General features: G+C 44.8%; 1 protein-coding gene across 1 annotated transcript in view; it reads right to left on the bottom strand.

Annotated features, from left to right (window-relative positions):
* Positions 1–19,133, bottom strand: part of MYO5C (myosin VC) — a 102,704-nt gene that overhangs the window by 77,739 nt on the left and 5,832 nt on the right. Inside the window, exons 2-8 of the mRNA XM_042941995.1 lie at positions 14,112–14,222; positions 8,577–8,742; positions 7,846–7,990; positions 4,633–4,789; positions 2,591–2,734; positions 1,506–1,587; positions 352–459 (exon numbers count right to left, since the gene is read on the bottom strand). Coding sequence (XP_042797929.1) covers positions 352–459; positions 1,506–1,587; positions 2,591–2,734; positions 4,633–4,789; positions 7,846–7,990; positions 8,577–8,742; positions 14,112–14,222 — 913 coding nt within the window. The remainder of the gene's footprint in view (positions 1–351; positions 460–1,505; positions 1,588–2,590; positions 2,735–4,632; positions 4,790–7,845; positions 7,991–8,576; positions 8,743–14,111; positions 14,223–19,133) is intronic.

The raw sequence follows: 19,133 nt of genomic DNA, 5'->3' as shown, positions 1-19,133 counted from the left end.
CAAGCTAATACAGGTAACAAAGTGTTTAGGATGGTGCGTGGCACTCGGTAAGTTCCATGTAAGCCAGTCTTCTCCGAAGTCAGCCCAGAGGAGCTTTGGGGCAGCCACTGGAGCACAGCCCATGTTTCTCACCTGCAAACCAGCGAGCCTGAGGGCTAACGAGTTGATTTCTAGATCTTTTAAGGTTAAAGCATAGGCTTGAATGCTTGACCTCCAAATATATTCTGACTGGCTCATCCTAAGATTAGAATTTATTAGGACTCTTTAAACACATGCACCCTGGGCATCCCTGTCTTTCCTTTTTTTTAAAAGAGAAAATGGCCACACCTTGTTCAGGACACTTCAACTTACCCAGCAGTGTGAAGGTCTTCTGAGTCTCTACCATGTCTGCTCTGTCATTCACACCCTCAATGACAGTACTGCCTCCCATTCTTGTGTAATTAAATTCCTCTGCACTCCCTGAAATCAAAAGATTGTTAATGTCTGTGACACATACATGTGTACATATGTGTTTATCAGAAGCAAGGCAGGAAGCTCACACGTAATGCGCTGTGGTAAGCACCTAACACACAGGAATGCATTTATTCCTTAGAATTCTACGTTACAGACACAGAAGCCAAGGCTCCGAAAAGTGAGGCAGGGCAAGAATTTAAACACGGGCATGACTAAAAAGCTCATGGTGTTTGTTCCCGTATCCAACCATTTTATACAGCTTTACTGGGGTTTATTGAACACAGAATAAACTCTACATGTTTAAGATGCGTAATTTGATGAATTTTGATATATGTATACCTTGACATAATCATCACCACAATCAAGAGGATAACCATATGCACACCTAATATTTGAATAGTAGGTGACTGTGACCCTTCAGAAGGCTCTTTCACATTCGCTACTCACATTCTGTGACAGGCATAGGTATTATCTTTATGTGAGATCTGAAGAAATTTACTGGACAATTCTATCTACCAATATAGCACAGACAACCAAGAGAGGAGAGCTGTGACAGCACAGGAGTCCACTGTTTGTGCTAAAGGACAAAGAGTTCTGCTGTCCCTGCAGCATAATTAGTCAGAACTATAAATAATAATGACCTTGAGTCATCAAGGAAGCTCAAATTATGACAGAGGTACTCCGTCTCAGAAGACAAGGAAATATGTCTTACATGTTGGAAAAACGGCTACCCAAGGAAGTTCAGGTAAAGAAAAGCATAGGGGTTTACAGCACCAAGTCCCAGTGGTCAGGAGGCCTTATTCAGGTAGTTCTGGCTGCATGATCATGAACACCCATGAGCTTTGAAAAAATCCCTGGAGTTGAAGGTCTCCCCCACCCTGCCCCTCCATCTATCTCCTTAGTTAGAGGCATCAGCTCCACCCCTAAACCCAAGGATTTATGTCTTGGAACAGAATATTTCTTTAAGTGATACTACTCTAAGAAGAAATCAACCTAGAATTTAATCCCCTACATAAAAGGGACAGATACTTCCATACATCACCACCACGTACCCAATTTAAGATGTTTAAATTCCGACTGCTGCGCAGATGCACAGAGCTGGTAAAAAATGTGGTAATTTCGTTCATTTTCTGACTGTAAAATAAAGAAAAATCCTGAAGTTATGGCAACCCTTTACAGTAAAAACATGAGGTTTTCAGGGAATGGGTCTTAGACGGCTAACGTGGACTGACAATTCTGCTCTCACAGACACCAACACTTACATGGGTTTCTTCTCTGGTTGATAAGTCTGTGAGCAACTTGCTGCCCTCTGCTGGCTCACTGGCAGAGGGAGAGCTGCTGGCTCATGATTGCCTTCCAGACAAGGACCCCAGAGAAAATGCTAGTAAATGAAAACACTCTGCGAAGTGAGAATAATGTAATTTGTACTAGGTGAAATTTTTGTTTTGAGAGAGAGAGAGAGTGAGAGAAAGAGCTAGCAGCGGGCAGAGGCAGAGAGAGAGAGGGAGAGAGAGACAATCCCAAGCAGGCTCCATGCTCAGCCTGATGCAGGGCTTGATCCCATGACCCTGGGATTATGACCTGAGCTGAAATCAAGACTCAGATGCCCAACAGACTGAGCCACCCAGGTGCCCCTTGAACTAGTTGAAATTTTTAAGAAACATCCTGCAACATAAGGCTTACTGTTACTCTCCTGGGCCAAAACTAGGAGAATTTTCGCCACTTTACTGACGGAAGGGTCTTTCTCCTAACTCCCCACCCCCCACCCCACTAGCTGTAAGCCCATTCCCTTCCTGACAGAAAAGCCAGTCTAACATCTTTGTCTGTTTCAAGCAGTTTCTGTGTTCTAGAAAGAGAAACTTGATTGCTAAACACTAAGGATCTTTTAAATGCCCCAAAATTAAAAATCATAATTCTTCCCTTTGGTGGAGTCATATCATTCCACTGATATCGCATCTATCCATCAATTTTTTGTTTTTAAGAAACGGAAAAAAAAATAAGCCAAAATGCAAATGAAAGACAGGAAACTCTATTCTTCAAGTCACAAAGCAATGTAGGTTGTCTAATGAGTATGTAAGTGTAAACAGTACTTTAAGAGTTGGGAAAAAGTAAACTTAACTAATATTTTTATACTTACTTGAAAGACAACTCTGGATTTCTCCAGCAGGTAAGTTCTCATGTTGGCTCCTATAATCTGATTTCTCTCATCAAAACTGATTTCTGTGTATTTCCCAAACCGACTACTGTTGTCATTGCGGGTGGTCTTGGCATTTCCAACAGCCTACAAAACAGAGAACCCTCAATAATGTTAAAAAGATCTTTGCTTAATAAAATCCAATCCTGTATGCTGGGATAAGGTCTGTTTAGCAGAGGAAGGTTGGGGGGTGAGGGAAGCAGCCCAAAGCTCAGAGGGGACATGACACATCCTCTACCTGCCATTCAAGGCTCTCCTCCATCTTGCTAGGAGACACTGAGCAGGATTAGAACAAGCACAGGTTCTGATGTTTCATGGTTCCTAGGCTCCTGTTTGTGTAATGCTAGAAAAGTGATTTCATCTTTCCAAGTCTGGATTTCTTATCTATAACACGGGAATAATACGCAGCTTGCGGAGTTGGGAGGATCACCACATCCATGCCCCAAATATTATAGATGCTCAATTAAAAGAACACATCATTCAAACTTTATTTCTTTCCCTATCTCTTACCACTTCTCTACCCAGACCTTCCACTCAACCAAAAAACTGCCCTCTCCCATTCTTTCCATATTCTAGGCATGAATTTTGCTTTTTACTTCTACTCTTGAATTCTGTCTCTTCTCTGCCCATCCCCTCCCTCTTCCTGAGCATTTTTCATCTGAAGTACCCTTCTCATGCACACATACTGTACTTCCTGCCCAGGTCATCATGCTTTCTGACAACACATATTTACTGAGCACCTGCTATGCACCACGTCCTTGGGTGACAAAGGTGAACCAAGAAGACATGGTCCTGCCTTCGTGGAGCTTATAATCTAGGGGGTGAGACCAACCTTAAACAAATAATCACACAAATTTACCCACTGGGCAGTACCTCTGGACAACTTTTCTACTGCTATCTTAGATTGTGGTTTATGTTTCCATTTATTTTTTTTAAGTTTATTTATTTTAAGAGAGACAGAGACAGCTTGAGTAGGGGAGGGGCAGAAAGAGGGAGAGAGAGAATCTGAAGCAGGCTCCATGCTGTCAGTGCAGATCCCAACATAGGGCTCAAACTCATAAACCGTAAGATCATGACCTGAGCTGAAGCTGAACGTTTAAACGAGTGAGCCACCCAGGCGTCCCTCCATTTAACTTTAAACGTGTTTATGTTAGAGGAGTCTTAAAACTTGGGGACTGGGGCTTATTCTTTTCCATTACTTCCTATATTATCTGGTACAGGGGCTTCAACAAAATAGGCCTGATAAACATTGATGATTTTGATTTGAGAAAACAGAGAGAAGAGATCTAGGAATCTAATGGTCTTAATTTTTTGCAATGCTTCCAAATAAATTTAAATCAGTCCTTTTCCCACTTTGCAAAGCAGAGCTGGCCTTTGGTCATCTCCTGAGCCTTTGCGATGACCCTTCTTCCTTAAGGGCTGTCTCCTTGCTCCTGGGTGCCATGAGGACTGGTCTTGTTCACACTGCTCTCCTAGTCAGAGTTGGGCTGGCGGATCAGCTCTCAGAGAGGGAAGCAGAAGAGCCTTGATATGTGGCATTTGCCAATTTATAAAGTGTAAATATTCCCACCGTGACTGATGTTGAACTATCAAAATTTTAATAGTCAGCTTACCAAAAAATTTCTGAATATTTAACAATCAGCTCATAAAACTTGGGGTCATTGGCTGAAGAACACCAGTGGTCTCAGTGCACCAGTGGTGTCTGTGGTCAAGGAAATTTCCTTTGGTATATAAATATAGACACAGGACTCCTGAAATCTGATTTCTAGTCCAGCAGGTTGAGGAGTGAGCCTTAGCAGGGTAGTCTCTTCTTCAAGCTCCTTCGAATCCTATCAGAGAACAGACTTTCTGGCCCTCACTTCTATGGTCTTTAAAGCTGAGGGATTCAGGTTAGCCAGGCAAACATATACACAAACCAATCCACTTCTCCATTATTGCACATTGCTCCCTGTGACCCCACTCCCCACCTCCCGCGGGGTACACACCTCAGTTATGGGGTTCGATGCCAGAACCTTGTCCTCCACATGGGCGTTACTGCTGGACTTGCTGACGGTGGCGAAGTATCTCATGGCGTAGCGAGCAGACACTGTCTTTCCAGCACCTGACTCCCCACTTACAATTATTGACTGATTTTTATTGTTTCTAAAGCAAGTAAATTAAAGGATTTTTTAGATACTGTTTTTTTTCCTATTAAAAAGGTAATATAGACTCAGTAAGAAAAACACAGACAAGGGGAGAGAAGGTAAACTTTGTTTCATTACTCCAAGGTAACTACTTTTTAACATTCCAGTGAATTCCCTTCTAGTCTTTTTTTCTATGTGATCAAGCTAAACTTTGTTTCTTGCCCTGTCCCCCATGTTGAGGGTCCCCCAAGACCCTCTCAGGTCAGTGACCCACCAGGAGGACTCACAGGACTCAGCACATAGTCATGTTCATGGCTAAGATTCATCACACCAAAAGGCTAACTCTGCAAAGAAGAAAGGCACATGGGGCCAAGTCCAGAGGAAGCTGAGTGTGAATCCTTAATTACTACAGCAATGAATTATGACAAGACATGGGAAGTGCTGTCTACCACGAAGCTCTTCAGAGATTCAGTGGCCAGGGTTTGTATTGGGGGCTGGTCACATAGCCAGAGCATGTACCAAAATTCCAGATGCCCTGAAGTAAGGCAGGTGCTCAGCATGAACCACATCATCTACACAGTCAAGGTACAATGAACCTCTCTCCTCAATTGGATAATGGTGGGGAACTTCCTAAAATCCAAGTTCCCAGAGGCTAGCCCTACACCAACCTTGCAAGCAGGCCTCTAAAGAAAGCCATCTTGGGCCCAGGTCAACTCCTCTGTATCCCCACATAAACATAAAACATTCTAAAGGCATTATTTGGAGAGCAATTATTCAAAACATGCTTGGGAACATAGGTGTTCAGTAAGCCCACATGCTGGAGATCTTTAAAAATGTATTCAACTTGGGGGTGCCTGCGTGGCTCAGTCAGTTAAGTGTCCGATCTCAGCTCAAGTCATGATCTCATGGCTTGAGAGTTTGAGCCCTGTGTTGGTTTCTGTGCTGACAGTTCAGAGCCTGAAGCCTGCTTCAGATTCTGTGTCTCCCTCTCTCTCTGCTCCTCCCAGATTCATGCTCTGTCTCTCTCTCAAAAATAAATAAACATTTAAAAAAAATTTTAAAAATGTATTCAACTTCTCGCATCATAAGGTGATAGCAGGACTGTACTATAAAGCTGTTCTATGTATCCAGCACTGCTTATAGATACAAGGCACTCCATGAATACTTTATAAGGATCCTCATTTAAGCCTCACAAAAATCCTATGCCACATGTATCTATTTTTATGGAATGATACAACAATGACTCAGAAAGGTAAGGTGACTTGACCCAGGGCAGAGCACCTCCCTGTGAATGCTGGGAGCACCTCAGAGATGGAGTTCCTGCCCAAAAGAGCAAGATTCTGAGGAGATCAGTGACGGACACCTACAGTGTCCCCCGCCGGATAGAAATGGAGCCGGGCTTAGTAAAGCTGGGCTATTCTGACTCCCAGGTTAGTATCAGCAAGTCCAATATAAACCTACCTTACGTTCAGTTCTATCACATTTAGACAGACAGGCCTCCAGAGAAAATGGACTTTTCAAGTTGAAACTGGCTCAGCCCAATAGCTCCAGTGAGTTCATACTGTTGACGTACAGGAGCAGCCCTGGCCCATCAGGCTATGAGCCATGGACCTTAATTGCAGAGTGCCTGGAAGACTTATAGGGAGCCAGGGCAAATCCTAGAACCACAGGTGTTTTTCAGTTTGGAGGAAATTTGCTGTAGCAGAGACCAAGGTAACTGGTTATTAACTGGTGAATCTCTATCCAACATTCCTCCTCCCCTCCTTCTTAGAGACTATGCCCCAATTTTCAGTGGGAACACTGCTGTGCATATGAAAGACTACCTATTCCAACCTTACTTGCCGCCAGGCATGGCCCTGTGAATAGGTCCTAGACCAGCTGTGAGCAGAAGTCTTTGTGGGGCTTCTGGGAAGTCTCTTTAACCAGGAGGGGCACATACTTCCCCTCTGACACTCTGGTGCCAACAATATGGAGGAGATGGCTAAGTATTAGCTTGCCTTCAGGATGAGGGTCTCACTCCACGGACAGAAGATCTAAAAGGCATCCAGTCCCTGATGACTGGGAGAGATGCCATGCGAGTTCTAAAATGCCCACCAGCCTTCTTGGTAGGAGAGAACCACACACACCACCATTATTTTTTCCTGATTATAAGCAGTGGAACGTAGAATGGGTGCTCTCTGAGTGTCTGGCTCACAGATGGAAGACACTAAAGCTGAGGAAACTCAGATGGTTGCCTAGATTATGTAGGGTCCAGATTCTGTGCCTCAGGTTTCCATTTATGAAATGAGGGCAATGATGTGGCTCAACTGACTTCACAGGGGTGTTGCAAGACTTAAAGGAGACCACTGTCCGGAGAGTTCTTTTCAAACTGTAAAAGGATCAGCAAAGATAAGATGGTGTTTCTATTCTTCATTCATACCTTAAAAATTTTTTTTCCATGTTTATTTATTTTTTGAGAGGGAGAGAAAGCAAGTGGGGTAGGGCCAGAGAGAGAGGGAGACACAGAAACGGAAGCAGGACCCAGGCTCCAAGCTGTCCACACAGAGCCCGATGTGGGGCATGAACTCACGGACCACGAGATTATGACCTAAGCCGAAGCTGGACCCTCAGCCAACTGAGCCACCCAGGTGCCTCTCTATTCTTCATACTTTACAGATGAGGACATTGAAGCTGAAAGAGGATAAAACTCCAAAGCTCTTACATCTAAAACCTGTGCTCATCCATCGTAACTTTTTGCTGGGCTAGATGGGGAATAAAGCTTAAACATCTCACAGTGGAGAATAAATCAATATTCCTCCAACCAAACACAGTGCAAGAGAAGCATCTGCTATTCCCAGATTGGTAGGTTTGACCTTTGACTACTGAGAAGGAAGAAAAACCAGGAAACTCGGTCTAGACAGGTTCCACATACAATCATTTGCTACTCATTAGTCTGCTCTACCAAGTGCCCTCACTCTCTGGTCGCATGGTCACCTTTAATGAGACCACACCAGATGTCTCCCCTCCACTGTGAGGGCCCAGCAAATGCAGGAGTGTTGGGAGAGTAAGAGGAAGTCCCACCCTGTAGGCGGCTACCTGGCCATCTGCTTGTACGCCTCTTCAGCCACAGCAAATATATGTGGGTCCATATCGCCCATGTTCTGCCCGCTGTAGGCATGGATGATGGCATCTCCGTAGATTGGCAACTGCTTGTAAGGATTCATAGCCACCAAAATGATTCCTGGGGAAAGATGCCAGATGCAGCGCTGAGGTTCTGACCGTCACCCATTTCTCCAGGGTCTCTGGAGTAAGCCCAGCTCCGCCAGTTATTAAACCTGCCATGTGACTTTGGGCAGATCACTTAATGCTCCGAATCTCAGTTGCCTACAGATGCCACCCACATTTCTCGGCTACTCTCAGAGTTGGATGAGATGATGGATGGGAATGCCCTAAAACTGAAAGGTTTTGTAATTCTCAGTGTAAATATATGATAACATCGTTGCCCCAAGTAAGTAATAAATGTATCAAATCCAATGAGAAACTCAAACACAAGCTTTACCCAGATATATTTTTCTGGGAAGTCTGATATCAATTCTTGATGAAGATTCTTCCCACCTGTAGACACTTCTGTTTACAACAGACTCTTGAAGATCAAACCTCTGTGCTTGTTAGATAGAAATCTGGGCAAAGGTGTAGCTGTGAGTACACATTTTGGCAGAAGTCAACATTTCTAACATAAACACGATATAAAATGTCCTCAGGACACCCTAGACAGCAAGCACCGTGTTTCCGGGTCATTCCTGCTCTCCTAGAATCGCTCTCCTTACCACTGTAGGTGTAAATGAGTTTGGATTCTGCAAAGCGGATTCTGAGATTGTGAAGCACCGCAGGTTCGTGGAGATAGCTGAGGGCTGTGAGGTCATTCTCACCCACGAGGATGTCAGGATTCCGGAGTGGAGGCAGAGATTCTGGATCAATGGAATAATCCAGCTCCTGTGGACAAAGATGAAATTAAAGTTCAAGAAGTAAAAGATCCTTGGTTTTCTATTGAACTCTAGTCCTCTGTCCTACCTACCATGTGTTTGGAGTGGTCCCTGACACTCTGAAAAACAAACCTATGTGTAGCAATGAGAAAACAATCTCCACGGCTGACTCTTGGAAAGCGGGAGCCAGGGGACAAGGGTATTGGACATGGGCCCTGGGGTAAGTCACTCGCTCTTTCTGGGCCCCTCTTCTCCCATCTGTGAAAAGACTGGCTGGACCAGACCAGGGGTCCTCAGAGCTATAGGACCTCACTGAACCTTCCATGAGAGGTACAGGAAAGCCGTGTGGGCAGGGACCTGGGCACACCATCCTCATTGCTATCACAGGGCTCCACTTGTATGCAGTTTAGATGTTGAGAGCCACCCAAGTTTTTGTCTGAAAACAGGGTTCTGCTGGGTGGTGAGAAGTGTCTGAAGGAGCCCATGTGAGTGGTGGTGACTCTTTGAGAAGATCCATGTTCTTGTAACTCCTGTCTGAGGGCTCATGCCCCCCTTATAAGGCTGCCTGTTCCCATTACCCTCAGCCCTGGGCTGAGTAACTTGCTGGGGATGGTCTCTTGTCTGGTAGACTTCACCTAGCATTCCCAAAATAGGTGCCTGAGTAGAAGGGAGAGGTTAGCAAGCCTAGTGGTACTGACACCACAGACGACTGGGCTCCAAATGGCAGAGAGTCATGGGACCTTATGACCACCTGTTCTAACTTCCCTTACGTTCATTTCACAGCTTGGGGAAGTGACTTGATCAAGGTTATCCAGCAAGCTTGTTTTCCTTCCACTTTCCCAGGCCGCCTTCTTTCTGATACGTGGTCTTGAACCAGCTCCACAAAGTGACCTGGCTGTCCCCTTGCAAGTGCCCACTATGCACACCCTATGCCATGTAGTCAGCACTCCTCAAAACTGCCTTCCAAGGAGGGCATGAGTACCCTAATTAACAGCTAAGGAGACAGCTTCAAAGAGGTTAAGCTCCTCGTCCAAGGTCACACAGTATGGATATGTTTGGCTCTGAAGCATGTGTCCTAATGCCTCCTATCAATGCTGAGAAGATTTGGTTTGTTGTTGGTTGGTCTGTTTGGAGAGCAGCTCAGGGCAATCTAGGCCAACTATATTGGATCATGACAGCTGCCTGCTCCATTTTCAGTGCAAATATATTCATGGACCTGCCCCCAGCAGAATATTGTTTTTCCCTGTTTTATTGAGAAATAATTGACATATATCACTGTAAAATTTTAAGGTATAAACCATAATGGTTTGTTTTACATATACTATGAAATGATTACCACAGTAGGTTCAGCTCACATCCATCATTTCACAAAGATGTAATAATAAAGGGAGAAAAGAAAAAAATCTTCTCATTGTGATGAGAACTCTCAAGATTTAGTTTAATTTTCCTAGCAGTGTAGCCACAGTCATCATGTTGCACATTACACTCCTGGAACTTATCTTGTAACTGGATGTTTGTATCCTTTTTTTTTTTTTTTTTTTATTCTGAGGTGGGGAGGGGGGAGAGTGAGAGAGAGAGAGAGAAGAGAAGAGAAGAGGAGTGGGGAGAGAGAGGGAGAGGGAGGGGGAGGGGGAGGGGGAGGGGGAGGGAGGGGGAGGGGGAGGGGGAGGGGGAGAGGGAGGGAGAGGGAGAGGGAGAGGGAGAGGGAGAGGGAGGGGGAGGGAGGGGGAGGGAGGGGGAGGGAGGGGGAGGGACGGGGAGGGAGGGGGAGGGAGAGGGAGGGAGGGGGAGGGAGAGGGAGGGAGAGGGAGGGAGAGAGGGAGAGAGAGAATCCCAAGCAGGCTCCACGCTGTCAGTGCAGAGCCCAATGCAGGGCTTGAACTCACAAACTGTGAGACCATGATTTGAGCTGAAACCAAGAGTCAGATGCTTAACTGACTGAGCCACTCAGGTGCTGCATATATACAATTTATTTATCCATTCATCTGTTGATGAACAATTAGGTTGTTTCCACATCTTGGTTATTGTGAATAATGCTCTACAAACATGGGGGTGCAGCTATCTTTTTGAGTTAGTGTTTCTGTTTCCTTTAGATATATTCCCAGAAGTGGAACGGCTGGATCATATGGTAGCTCTGTTTAAAAATTTTTGAGGGTGACTGGGTAGTTCAGCGGGTTGAGCATCTGACTTGATTTCAGTTCAGGTCATGATCTCATTGTTCATGGGATCGAGTCCCATCTTGAGCTCGGAGACTTCTCGGGATTCTCTCTCTCTCCCCCTCCTCGACTCATGCTCTGTGTCTCAAAATAAATAAACTTAAAAAAATTTTTTTTGAGGGTTCTCCATACTGGTTTTCATAGTGACTGTTCAATTTACAATTCCACTAGCAGTACACAGGTCTCCCTTTTCTCCACATCCACACCAGCATTTGTTATTTTGTCCTCCTCTTAAATGTTTATTTGAGAGAGAGAGAGAGAATGGGGGAGGGGCAGAGAGAGGGATAAAGAGAGAATCCCAAGCAGGCTCCATGCTGTCAGTGCAGAGCCTGATGCAGGGTTCGATCCCATGAATCGTGAAATCATTACCTGAGCTGAAATCAAGAGTCGGATGCTTAACCGACTGAGCCACCCAGGCGTCCTGGGACTTTCTGTCCTTTTGATGATGGCCATTCTAATAGGAGTGAGGTGATATTCATGGTGGTTTTGAATTGCATTTCCCTAAGAACTAGGGATGTCAAAAATCCTTCCAAGTGTCTGCTGGCCATCTGTAAAAATCTTTTTCAGAAAATTGTCTGTTCGGGTCCTTTGCCCTTCTTTTATGAGTTTTGTTTTCATTTTTGATGTTGTTGTTTTTGTTTTTGCTTTTGAGTTGCAAGAATTATTTATATATTTTGGATATTACTCCCTTATCAGATATATGGCTTGCAAATACTTTTTCCCCTTCTGTAGGTTGTCTTTTCACTTTGTGGACAATTTCTTTTGATGTGCAGAAGCCTTTTACTTTGATATAGTCACATCTACTTATTTTTTATTTTGTTGCTTGTGCTCTGGGTGTCAAATCCAAAAAAAATCACAAAGTCCTATGGCAAGAAGCTTTATTCCTATGTTTTCTTTTAGGAGTGTTGTGGTTTTGGGGTCTTACATTTAAGTCGTTAATCCATGTTGAATTAATTTTTGTGACTGGTATAAGACAGGAGTTCAGTTAAGCAGAATATTCTTAATCTATAGACTTTTATTTTGAGAGTAAAATAAATTGTTGCTCATATATAACTTCTTTCCTTGAGTTCTTCTGTTATCTGTTTTAAATTAACAACCTCCTTTTCTAGTTCAGCCCGTGTGTGTGCGCACGTGCACGCACACGTGTGTGTGTGTGTGTGTTATGTATGAGAGAGACAGAGAGAGAAAATCAAGAGTCATTGGGGGGAGGGGAGAAAACATAAAGAACATTAGATTAACAGTTGAAGGCAGAGGTGACATTTTCCTACACAAAGCAGGCTTTGTAAAGCTAAGGAGCTATCTGGCCACCTGCCCACTTACCTGCCTCTCGTTGGCTGGGGTTCAGAGCCAGGAATGTCGCTACCTGAAGCCCTGCTGACTTCACTCAAGCTGCAAACTGCCACTGCAGCTGGAGTCTGAGATTTTTCTCCACGGAGACACCTGATCCCTAATGAGAACCTAGAGTGCATGCAGGAAGTGCTCCACAAGGCTGCAAAGAGCTACTGGTGGGGAAGGGTTGGCTAAATGGAAGTAGCAGTGTCCTCTCTCTGTGTCTCTCTCCAGTGGTCTCCACACATGGATCATCTCGTTTGATCTTCAGCAACCCTGTGAGGTCCTGCTATTATTAACTCCAATTTGCATATGAGGAAAGCTAGAGGCTAAGGGTCATAAACTTAGCAAGTGGCCTTCACAAGCTTTGAATCCAGATAGTATGTTTCTTGAGGAAGTGTCTTTAGTTGCTCTGCTCATCTTCCTACCTGGGATCTCAGGAGACGACTCCCAAATCCAGGACAGTCTGATTGGAAATAGAGTGCCCTGTTTGTTTGTTTTTTTATGTTTATTTATTTTTGAGAGAAAGAGAGAACAAGCGAGGGAGGGGAAGAAAGAGGGGGACAGAGGATCTGAAGCAGGCTCTGCGTGGACAGCAGTGAGCCTCATGCAGGGCTCAAACTCATGAACCAAGAGATCATGACCTGAGCCGAAGTTGGATGCTCAACTGACTGAGCCACCCAGATGCCCCAAGAGTGTCCTGTTTCTACAGAGACCATGTGCATGACTCAAAAATTCCAGCATTTTAATATTCATATGATATTCCCCGGACCAACTCTGACATCCAAATGTAACATGAATACTTTGTCTAGCTCTGCATCCAGGGAGTTGACTCATGCTAGCTATGGATCCAGTGGGATGTCATTATGGCTATGGGGGCAAAGAACAGCTCATGATACTTAAAGGAGTGGTAAAATCTGCAGAAGCTGTTAATCAAAAGACACATCCAGCCTTCGAGAGGGCCTGATCACAGGTACACTGCAGCACAGGAACCACCACTGACATGATCTTTTGCCACACCAGCACTGACAGGCTCTTCACAACATCACACAAAGCTGGGCATTCCTATCCTCTTGTCCCTTCTCCCGTCAGTTCCCTAACCACCTTGCCACACGCCATCCTGGAGCTCCCAATTCTTACTGTTTCTATCCAACCACCTACAGATGGACTTTCCCTCCTTCTGTTCTCCTCTCACTCCTCCCTCTCCCTTCCTGATTTCTCTCTCCTTCCTCTACTTCTCTTCCTCTTCCCATCTTGAGGTTTTTCTCTACTGGTTGATGCCTTAGGCTCCAACCACTTTTCTTCAAGTTTCTCATCTTTGCCCAGTGTCTATGCTGACACCCATGAAACCAAAATGGTGAATTACTGGGGTGCATGGGTGGCCCAGTTGATTGAGCGTCCGACTTCAGCTCAGGTCATGATCTCACGGCTCATGAGTTTCAGCCCCAATGGGGCTCTCTGCTGTCAGTGCAGAGCTCACTTCAGATCCTCTGTCCTCCTCTCTCTGCCCCTACCCTGCTTGTGCACATGCTCTTTCTCTCCCTCTCAAAAATAAAATAAACATTTAAACAAAACGGCAAATCACTTTCCAGTGTTCTCCCAGCCATGCTGGATGCCCAGGTATGCAGCACAGGGCACTTGATGCCTTCATTAGGGCAGTGTGTGGGGTGGGGGGGTGTGGTACAAATAGTGGACCCACAGCACCAGCCAGCCACTCTGGATGACCCCCCATGTGCCCTCTCCCAGGCTCCTCCCACAGGGGCTGTGCCCCCTCCACATACATCCCAGTTACCCTTCATACATTGTGGCAGCCACAGCCAGCAAGGACCCTCACCGTTCCATCCTCCAGCAAAAGTCGCAGGACTTTGTCACCAACTTTGTAGTCCTTTGCTATTTCAGCAGACTTCCAAACTTCTTCAGGATCAGGAATCCATACCCTGTTGTACTGACCAACAGAATAAAACAGGCTTAATTTCAGAACTTGGAAAACAAAAACACAGATCATTAGATAATTAGACTCAGGGATATTTCTGTCTACTCAGTTCCTTCATTAGGAGTATTTTACCTAATTTTTGTTTATGAAGTAATCTTTAGTATGTCTACAGTGCACCAGGCCTAGCTGCTTCCTTTCATAGGCAACAGAATTCCCAAAGCCTCCTAAATACTCCTGGGAAACTAAAAGCCTGGGAATGGAAGGGAAATCACGAGTCCCTTAACGGGAAGCTCTGGGCACTATCTGTAAGAGTTGGAGCAGAGGGATTTGGTTCACCACGGATCGGCTGAGGGGCTGTGGGCCAGACACTTAACTTCTTACACCGTGTTCTTCTCATCCACAAAATGGGTACAGTCCCTACTTCACAGGTTTGCTGCCAGGTTAAGTTAGACTGTGTCGTTGAAAGCACTCTGCCAGATGCTATGAAGTGTTGTTACAGCAGTGTTATTTCAGCACTGGTTGGTAGAAGCCAAGTATTCCTGCTGCGGCAAGTGTAGAAATCCAGATGTAGCTGTGGGGGCACCTGGCTCAGTGCTGGTGGATAAGTCTTTAGGCAGAACCACACTGCTATGTACTGGATCAAGTCCCCCCACCCCTGAGCTCACCACAAATTCTTATGTTGAAGCCCTAATCTCCAATGTGACTGAATTTGGAGACAGGGTCTGTAAGAGGGGGTGAAGGTTAAATGAGGTTATAAGGCGCTCATCTGATGATGGGATAAGTGTCCTTGTAAGAAGAGACACCAGAGAGCTCACATGCATGCTCTCTCTCCACCTGCATGCACCAAAAAAGGCCATGGGAGTACACGGTGAGAAGCAGCTGTCTGCACCCTTGGACTTCTCAGCCTCCAGAACTGTGAGAAAATGGGCATCTGTTATTTAAGCGCCAAGTCCACGGCATACTGTTAGGCAGCCCTATCAACTAACCCACGTGTCTAATACTCACACTGGCACACTGATGAGGGGCCGTGTCTCTCTCCAGAACTCACCAAGACACCTGAATGCTGCTCAAGATGAAGATGAGGTGGCCGCCATGTTTGTAGACTGCAGCTGTCATAGGTCCATGATTAATTCCTTTCTCTCCCCTCTGCAGTAATCACCCAGACCCCACATCTCACACTCTCCTGCAGTGGGCCGTTCCTCTGTTTGCTCATCCATTCATTCACTCGTTCATTTACTAAACACTTGCTAAGCATCTATTATGTATATGTGCTGAGTTACCCGGAGGGAAAGGCATTCCCTCTTAGTCAGCATGGTCTCCCTACTAACCCAGCCGATCTCTAACCTGGAGCTGCATGTGTGCATATGTGTATATTTGCATCTCTTTGCTCATCAGGCCCGTGGTCTACTGGTGCCTGGTGACCATGAGTAAATATTCCTTTCTGTTGAGAGATTGTACCTTCAGGAGTTTTCAGTCACAAAAAGATTCTGAGCAATAAAATTATGACATTTTAATTTTCCTTATTATAGTTCTATGTATTTTCTACAAGTTGCATGTAATACTCTTAGAATAAACAATCTTTAAAAGAAAATGTCAACATATATGTCCACAAAAAAAAAAACTTGAACATAAATGTTCATAGTAGTTTTATTCATAATAACCCAAAACTGGAAACAGACTAGATGTCCATTAATAGGAGAATGAGTTAAAAGACAAACAAAACTGTGGTATATTCATACAACGGAATACTACTTACCAACGAAAAGAATCAACTACTGATATAAGCAAGAACATGAATGAATTTCCAAAACATTAGGTTGAATCACAGAAACATTACACAAATGAGTATGCTATGTATGAATCCCCCCTCTTTTTTTTTTTTTCAGAGAGAGTGAGCTTGAGCACATTAGCACAAGTGGTGGAGGGGCAGAGGGAGAGAGAAAATCTTAAACAGACTCTACGCCCAGCCTGGAGCCTGATGTGGGGCTCAGTCTTACAACTGTGAGTGAGATCATGACCTGAGACGAAATCAAGAGTCAGATGCTTAACCCACTGAGTCACCCAGGCACCTCCATGTATGAATCCCTTTAAATCAAGTGCTAGAACAGGTAAAACTAATGTAAGGTGGGGAAAACATAGGAACAGCAGTTGCCTCTGGGGGTAAGTAGGGCTGGGGAGTGAGTGGGAAGGCTCTCATGGGAATGTTCTGGGGGTGATGGCAACATTCTATACCTTGAAAGGGTTTGGGTTACATGGGTGGTCAGCACTTTTCAAACATCACTGAACACAGACGTGAGACTGGTGTTTCACTATCTGAAAATTTTACACAAAGAGCCAAACAAATATGAAACTCTTAACAATAGACATACTAAAATATTTAGGAGGACACGTAGCGATGTAAGCAGTTTACTCTAAGATGCTTTAAAAAATAAGACGGCCCAAGGACTGGAGAGAAGAATAGACATGTAATACAACAAATATGGTAAAATGTTCATGGTAGAATCTAGGTGGTAGGACAGATGTCCGCTATAAAGTCCCTTTGACTTCAGTGTATACTTAAAATTTTCATATGCTGTTGGAGGAAATAAAGAAAAGTATAAAACAAGTTTCAGAGTGCCAGTACTAGACTAGGACCGAGTTGATTAAGGAGCACAGGTGTTTATCTATTAGTTAATATGAAATGACTTACTTAAGCAAAGAAAAATATATATTTCATTGGCTGGGTATCAATCATGAGTCCCTAAGTCATTTGGGTTGTTTTAATTCTTGATAGGTAGCTGAGAGAGAGGTAAGATTTCAGACACAGAGACAGAGAAAATGGAAGAACGACCTAGAGGGCAATGATACACAGTTAGGTATACATGTCCATGCAGGTAGGTGGATAGAAGCCTCATAAACACACTCACACCCACTCACACATACTTGTTGCCATGGGCTACCATGTTCTACTTCAGTCTGCTATCAAAAACATTTATTGCTCAAAAAGAATGAAATCTTGCCATTTGCAACTACATGGATGGAACTAGAGGTTATTAGGCTAAGCGAAATTAGTCAGAGGAAGACAAATATCATATGACTTCACTCATATGAGGATTTTAAGATACAAAACAGATGAACATAAGGGAAGGGAAGAAAAATTATAGAAAAACAAGGAGAAGGACAAAACATAAGAGACTCAAATATGGAGAACAAACAAAGGGTTACTGGTGGGGTTGTGGGAGGGGGGATGGTCTAAATGGGTAAGGGGCATTAAGGAATCTACTCCTGAAATCACTGTTGCATTATATGCTAACTAACTTGGACGTAAATTTAAAAAATAAATTAAGTAAAAATTAAAAAAAAAACATTTATTGCTAATCTCATAAAGCTGAAATCATTAATGGAATATCCCAATATATTATGAAGTGGCATGACAGAATTTTAGGTCCTAGATTTAGGGTCCTGGGAGATCGTCTGCTCCAGGTTGTCTGTCATAGTTCTTTTTAAAGCCAAAGAAAGCTGACTTCAAATGAAATGGTGGCGGCCTGCTCTGTGAAACAGGTGAAAGTAGGAGGAGGATCCCAGTTGGGGGCTACAGCTGAGATCCCTGAGATCCTCCCACAGAAGCCAGGAGTTCTGAGAAGTAATGTTAAGGTCACCAAAGCCAATCCAAGCCTTTTGTTTTACTGACCCCAAAGATGTCAGCAGCTCATCAAACACCACACAAAGTCTCAAAAGCCAGGATTCCATGGAGCCAGGGCCTGCAAATCCTACTTTGAACTGCTTGTTAATTAAATAAGTCTGGCTTTGAAAATAATCTTGAACTCTCAACACGCAACTATCTACTTGAGAGCACACAGGCTGGTTTGTTTCAGCCCAAAGCAGAATTCAATGGTAGGCAGTATTAGGATATGTATGGAACTGAAAGCTGGCTTCTTTTGAGGGGTGGTGCATACAAACGGCCTCCTCAGCCCCGACTCTCCAGGCCACCCACACCTTCCAGGCCTGGTGCCTCTGCCAGCAATGCTGCCAGTCACCTAGGGCCCTGCAGCTGCAACCCAGCCTGGTAAGTAAACATGACAAAGTTTATCCAGTTGCATGTCAGTTACACCCATTGGGTCCCTCCCTCCTTCCTCACATTCCTCGACCCACAAGGCAGTGCTTCAACCGGGAGGAAGAGTTCACTTTGCAGAATTTAGACAAACAAACGCAGTCTGTGCAAACAGTGTGACTAGCTCTCATGTGATTTCCCCGGTGTGACTTGTTCCTGTGGAGCAGGAGCCTCCGGACTCAGACTGCCTGCCAAGCCCTCAAGGGACGGGCCTGCAGTGGGGGGGCCACGGAGCAGAGGTGCCTGCCTCCCACACCCTTCCTGCAAATACCCTCCCACAAAGGGAAATCGTGCTGTACCTTTATTTCCAAGCCAAGGGAGGCTCAACAATGAGGCAAAGACTTAGGAGCGTGACCCTTAGGAAGTGATTTGTCTTCAGGAACATCTGAATACCCCACCCTACATGCTCAGATGAGAGGAGAGGGCATCTTCTCATGTTGCCTGCCTATTTGAAGGCATCAACTGATGTCAGCCACAGAAAGGGCTTGAGGACTTTACAGGAAATAGGGAATACCACACATTTCCTTCCTAGCAGCTCTCTGGACTGGGAGAGAGTCTCCACTTTCCCAGTCAGCCAGGCCAGGGCAGTGATACTATGCTCCCTTCGCTGCCCCTCCCTCACCCCTCCAGGCCCTTCCCAGGCTCCCTAGCCTCCCCTCTGTCTCCCAGTGTCCTTCCTAGCCCCTCTTCCTGACAGGCTTTCTCTAGAGAGTGTCCTCCATTCCCATGATTTCAGGGACTGCCCTGGCACCTGTGCACATGAGACCTCCAGCCCAGATCTCTCCACAGGTCTAGACCACATGTCCAGTGGTCTCCCAGACATCAGCCCCTAA

The sequence above is a fragment of the Panthera leo genome, chromosome B3 (genome assembly GCF_018350215.1).
Source record: "Panthera leo isolate Ple1 chromosome B3, P.leo_Ple1_pat1.1, whole genome shotgun sequence".
Lineage (NCBI taxonomy): Eukaryota > Metazoa > Chordata > Mammalia > Carnivora > Felidae > Panthera > Panthera leo.
Note: the sequence above shows the minus strand (reverse complement) of the source record. Positions and strands in the feature narration are given on the sequence as shown.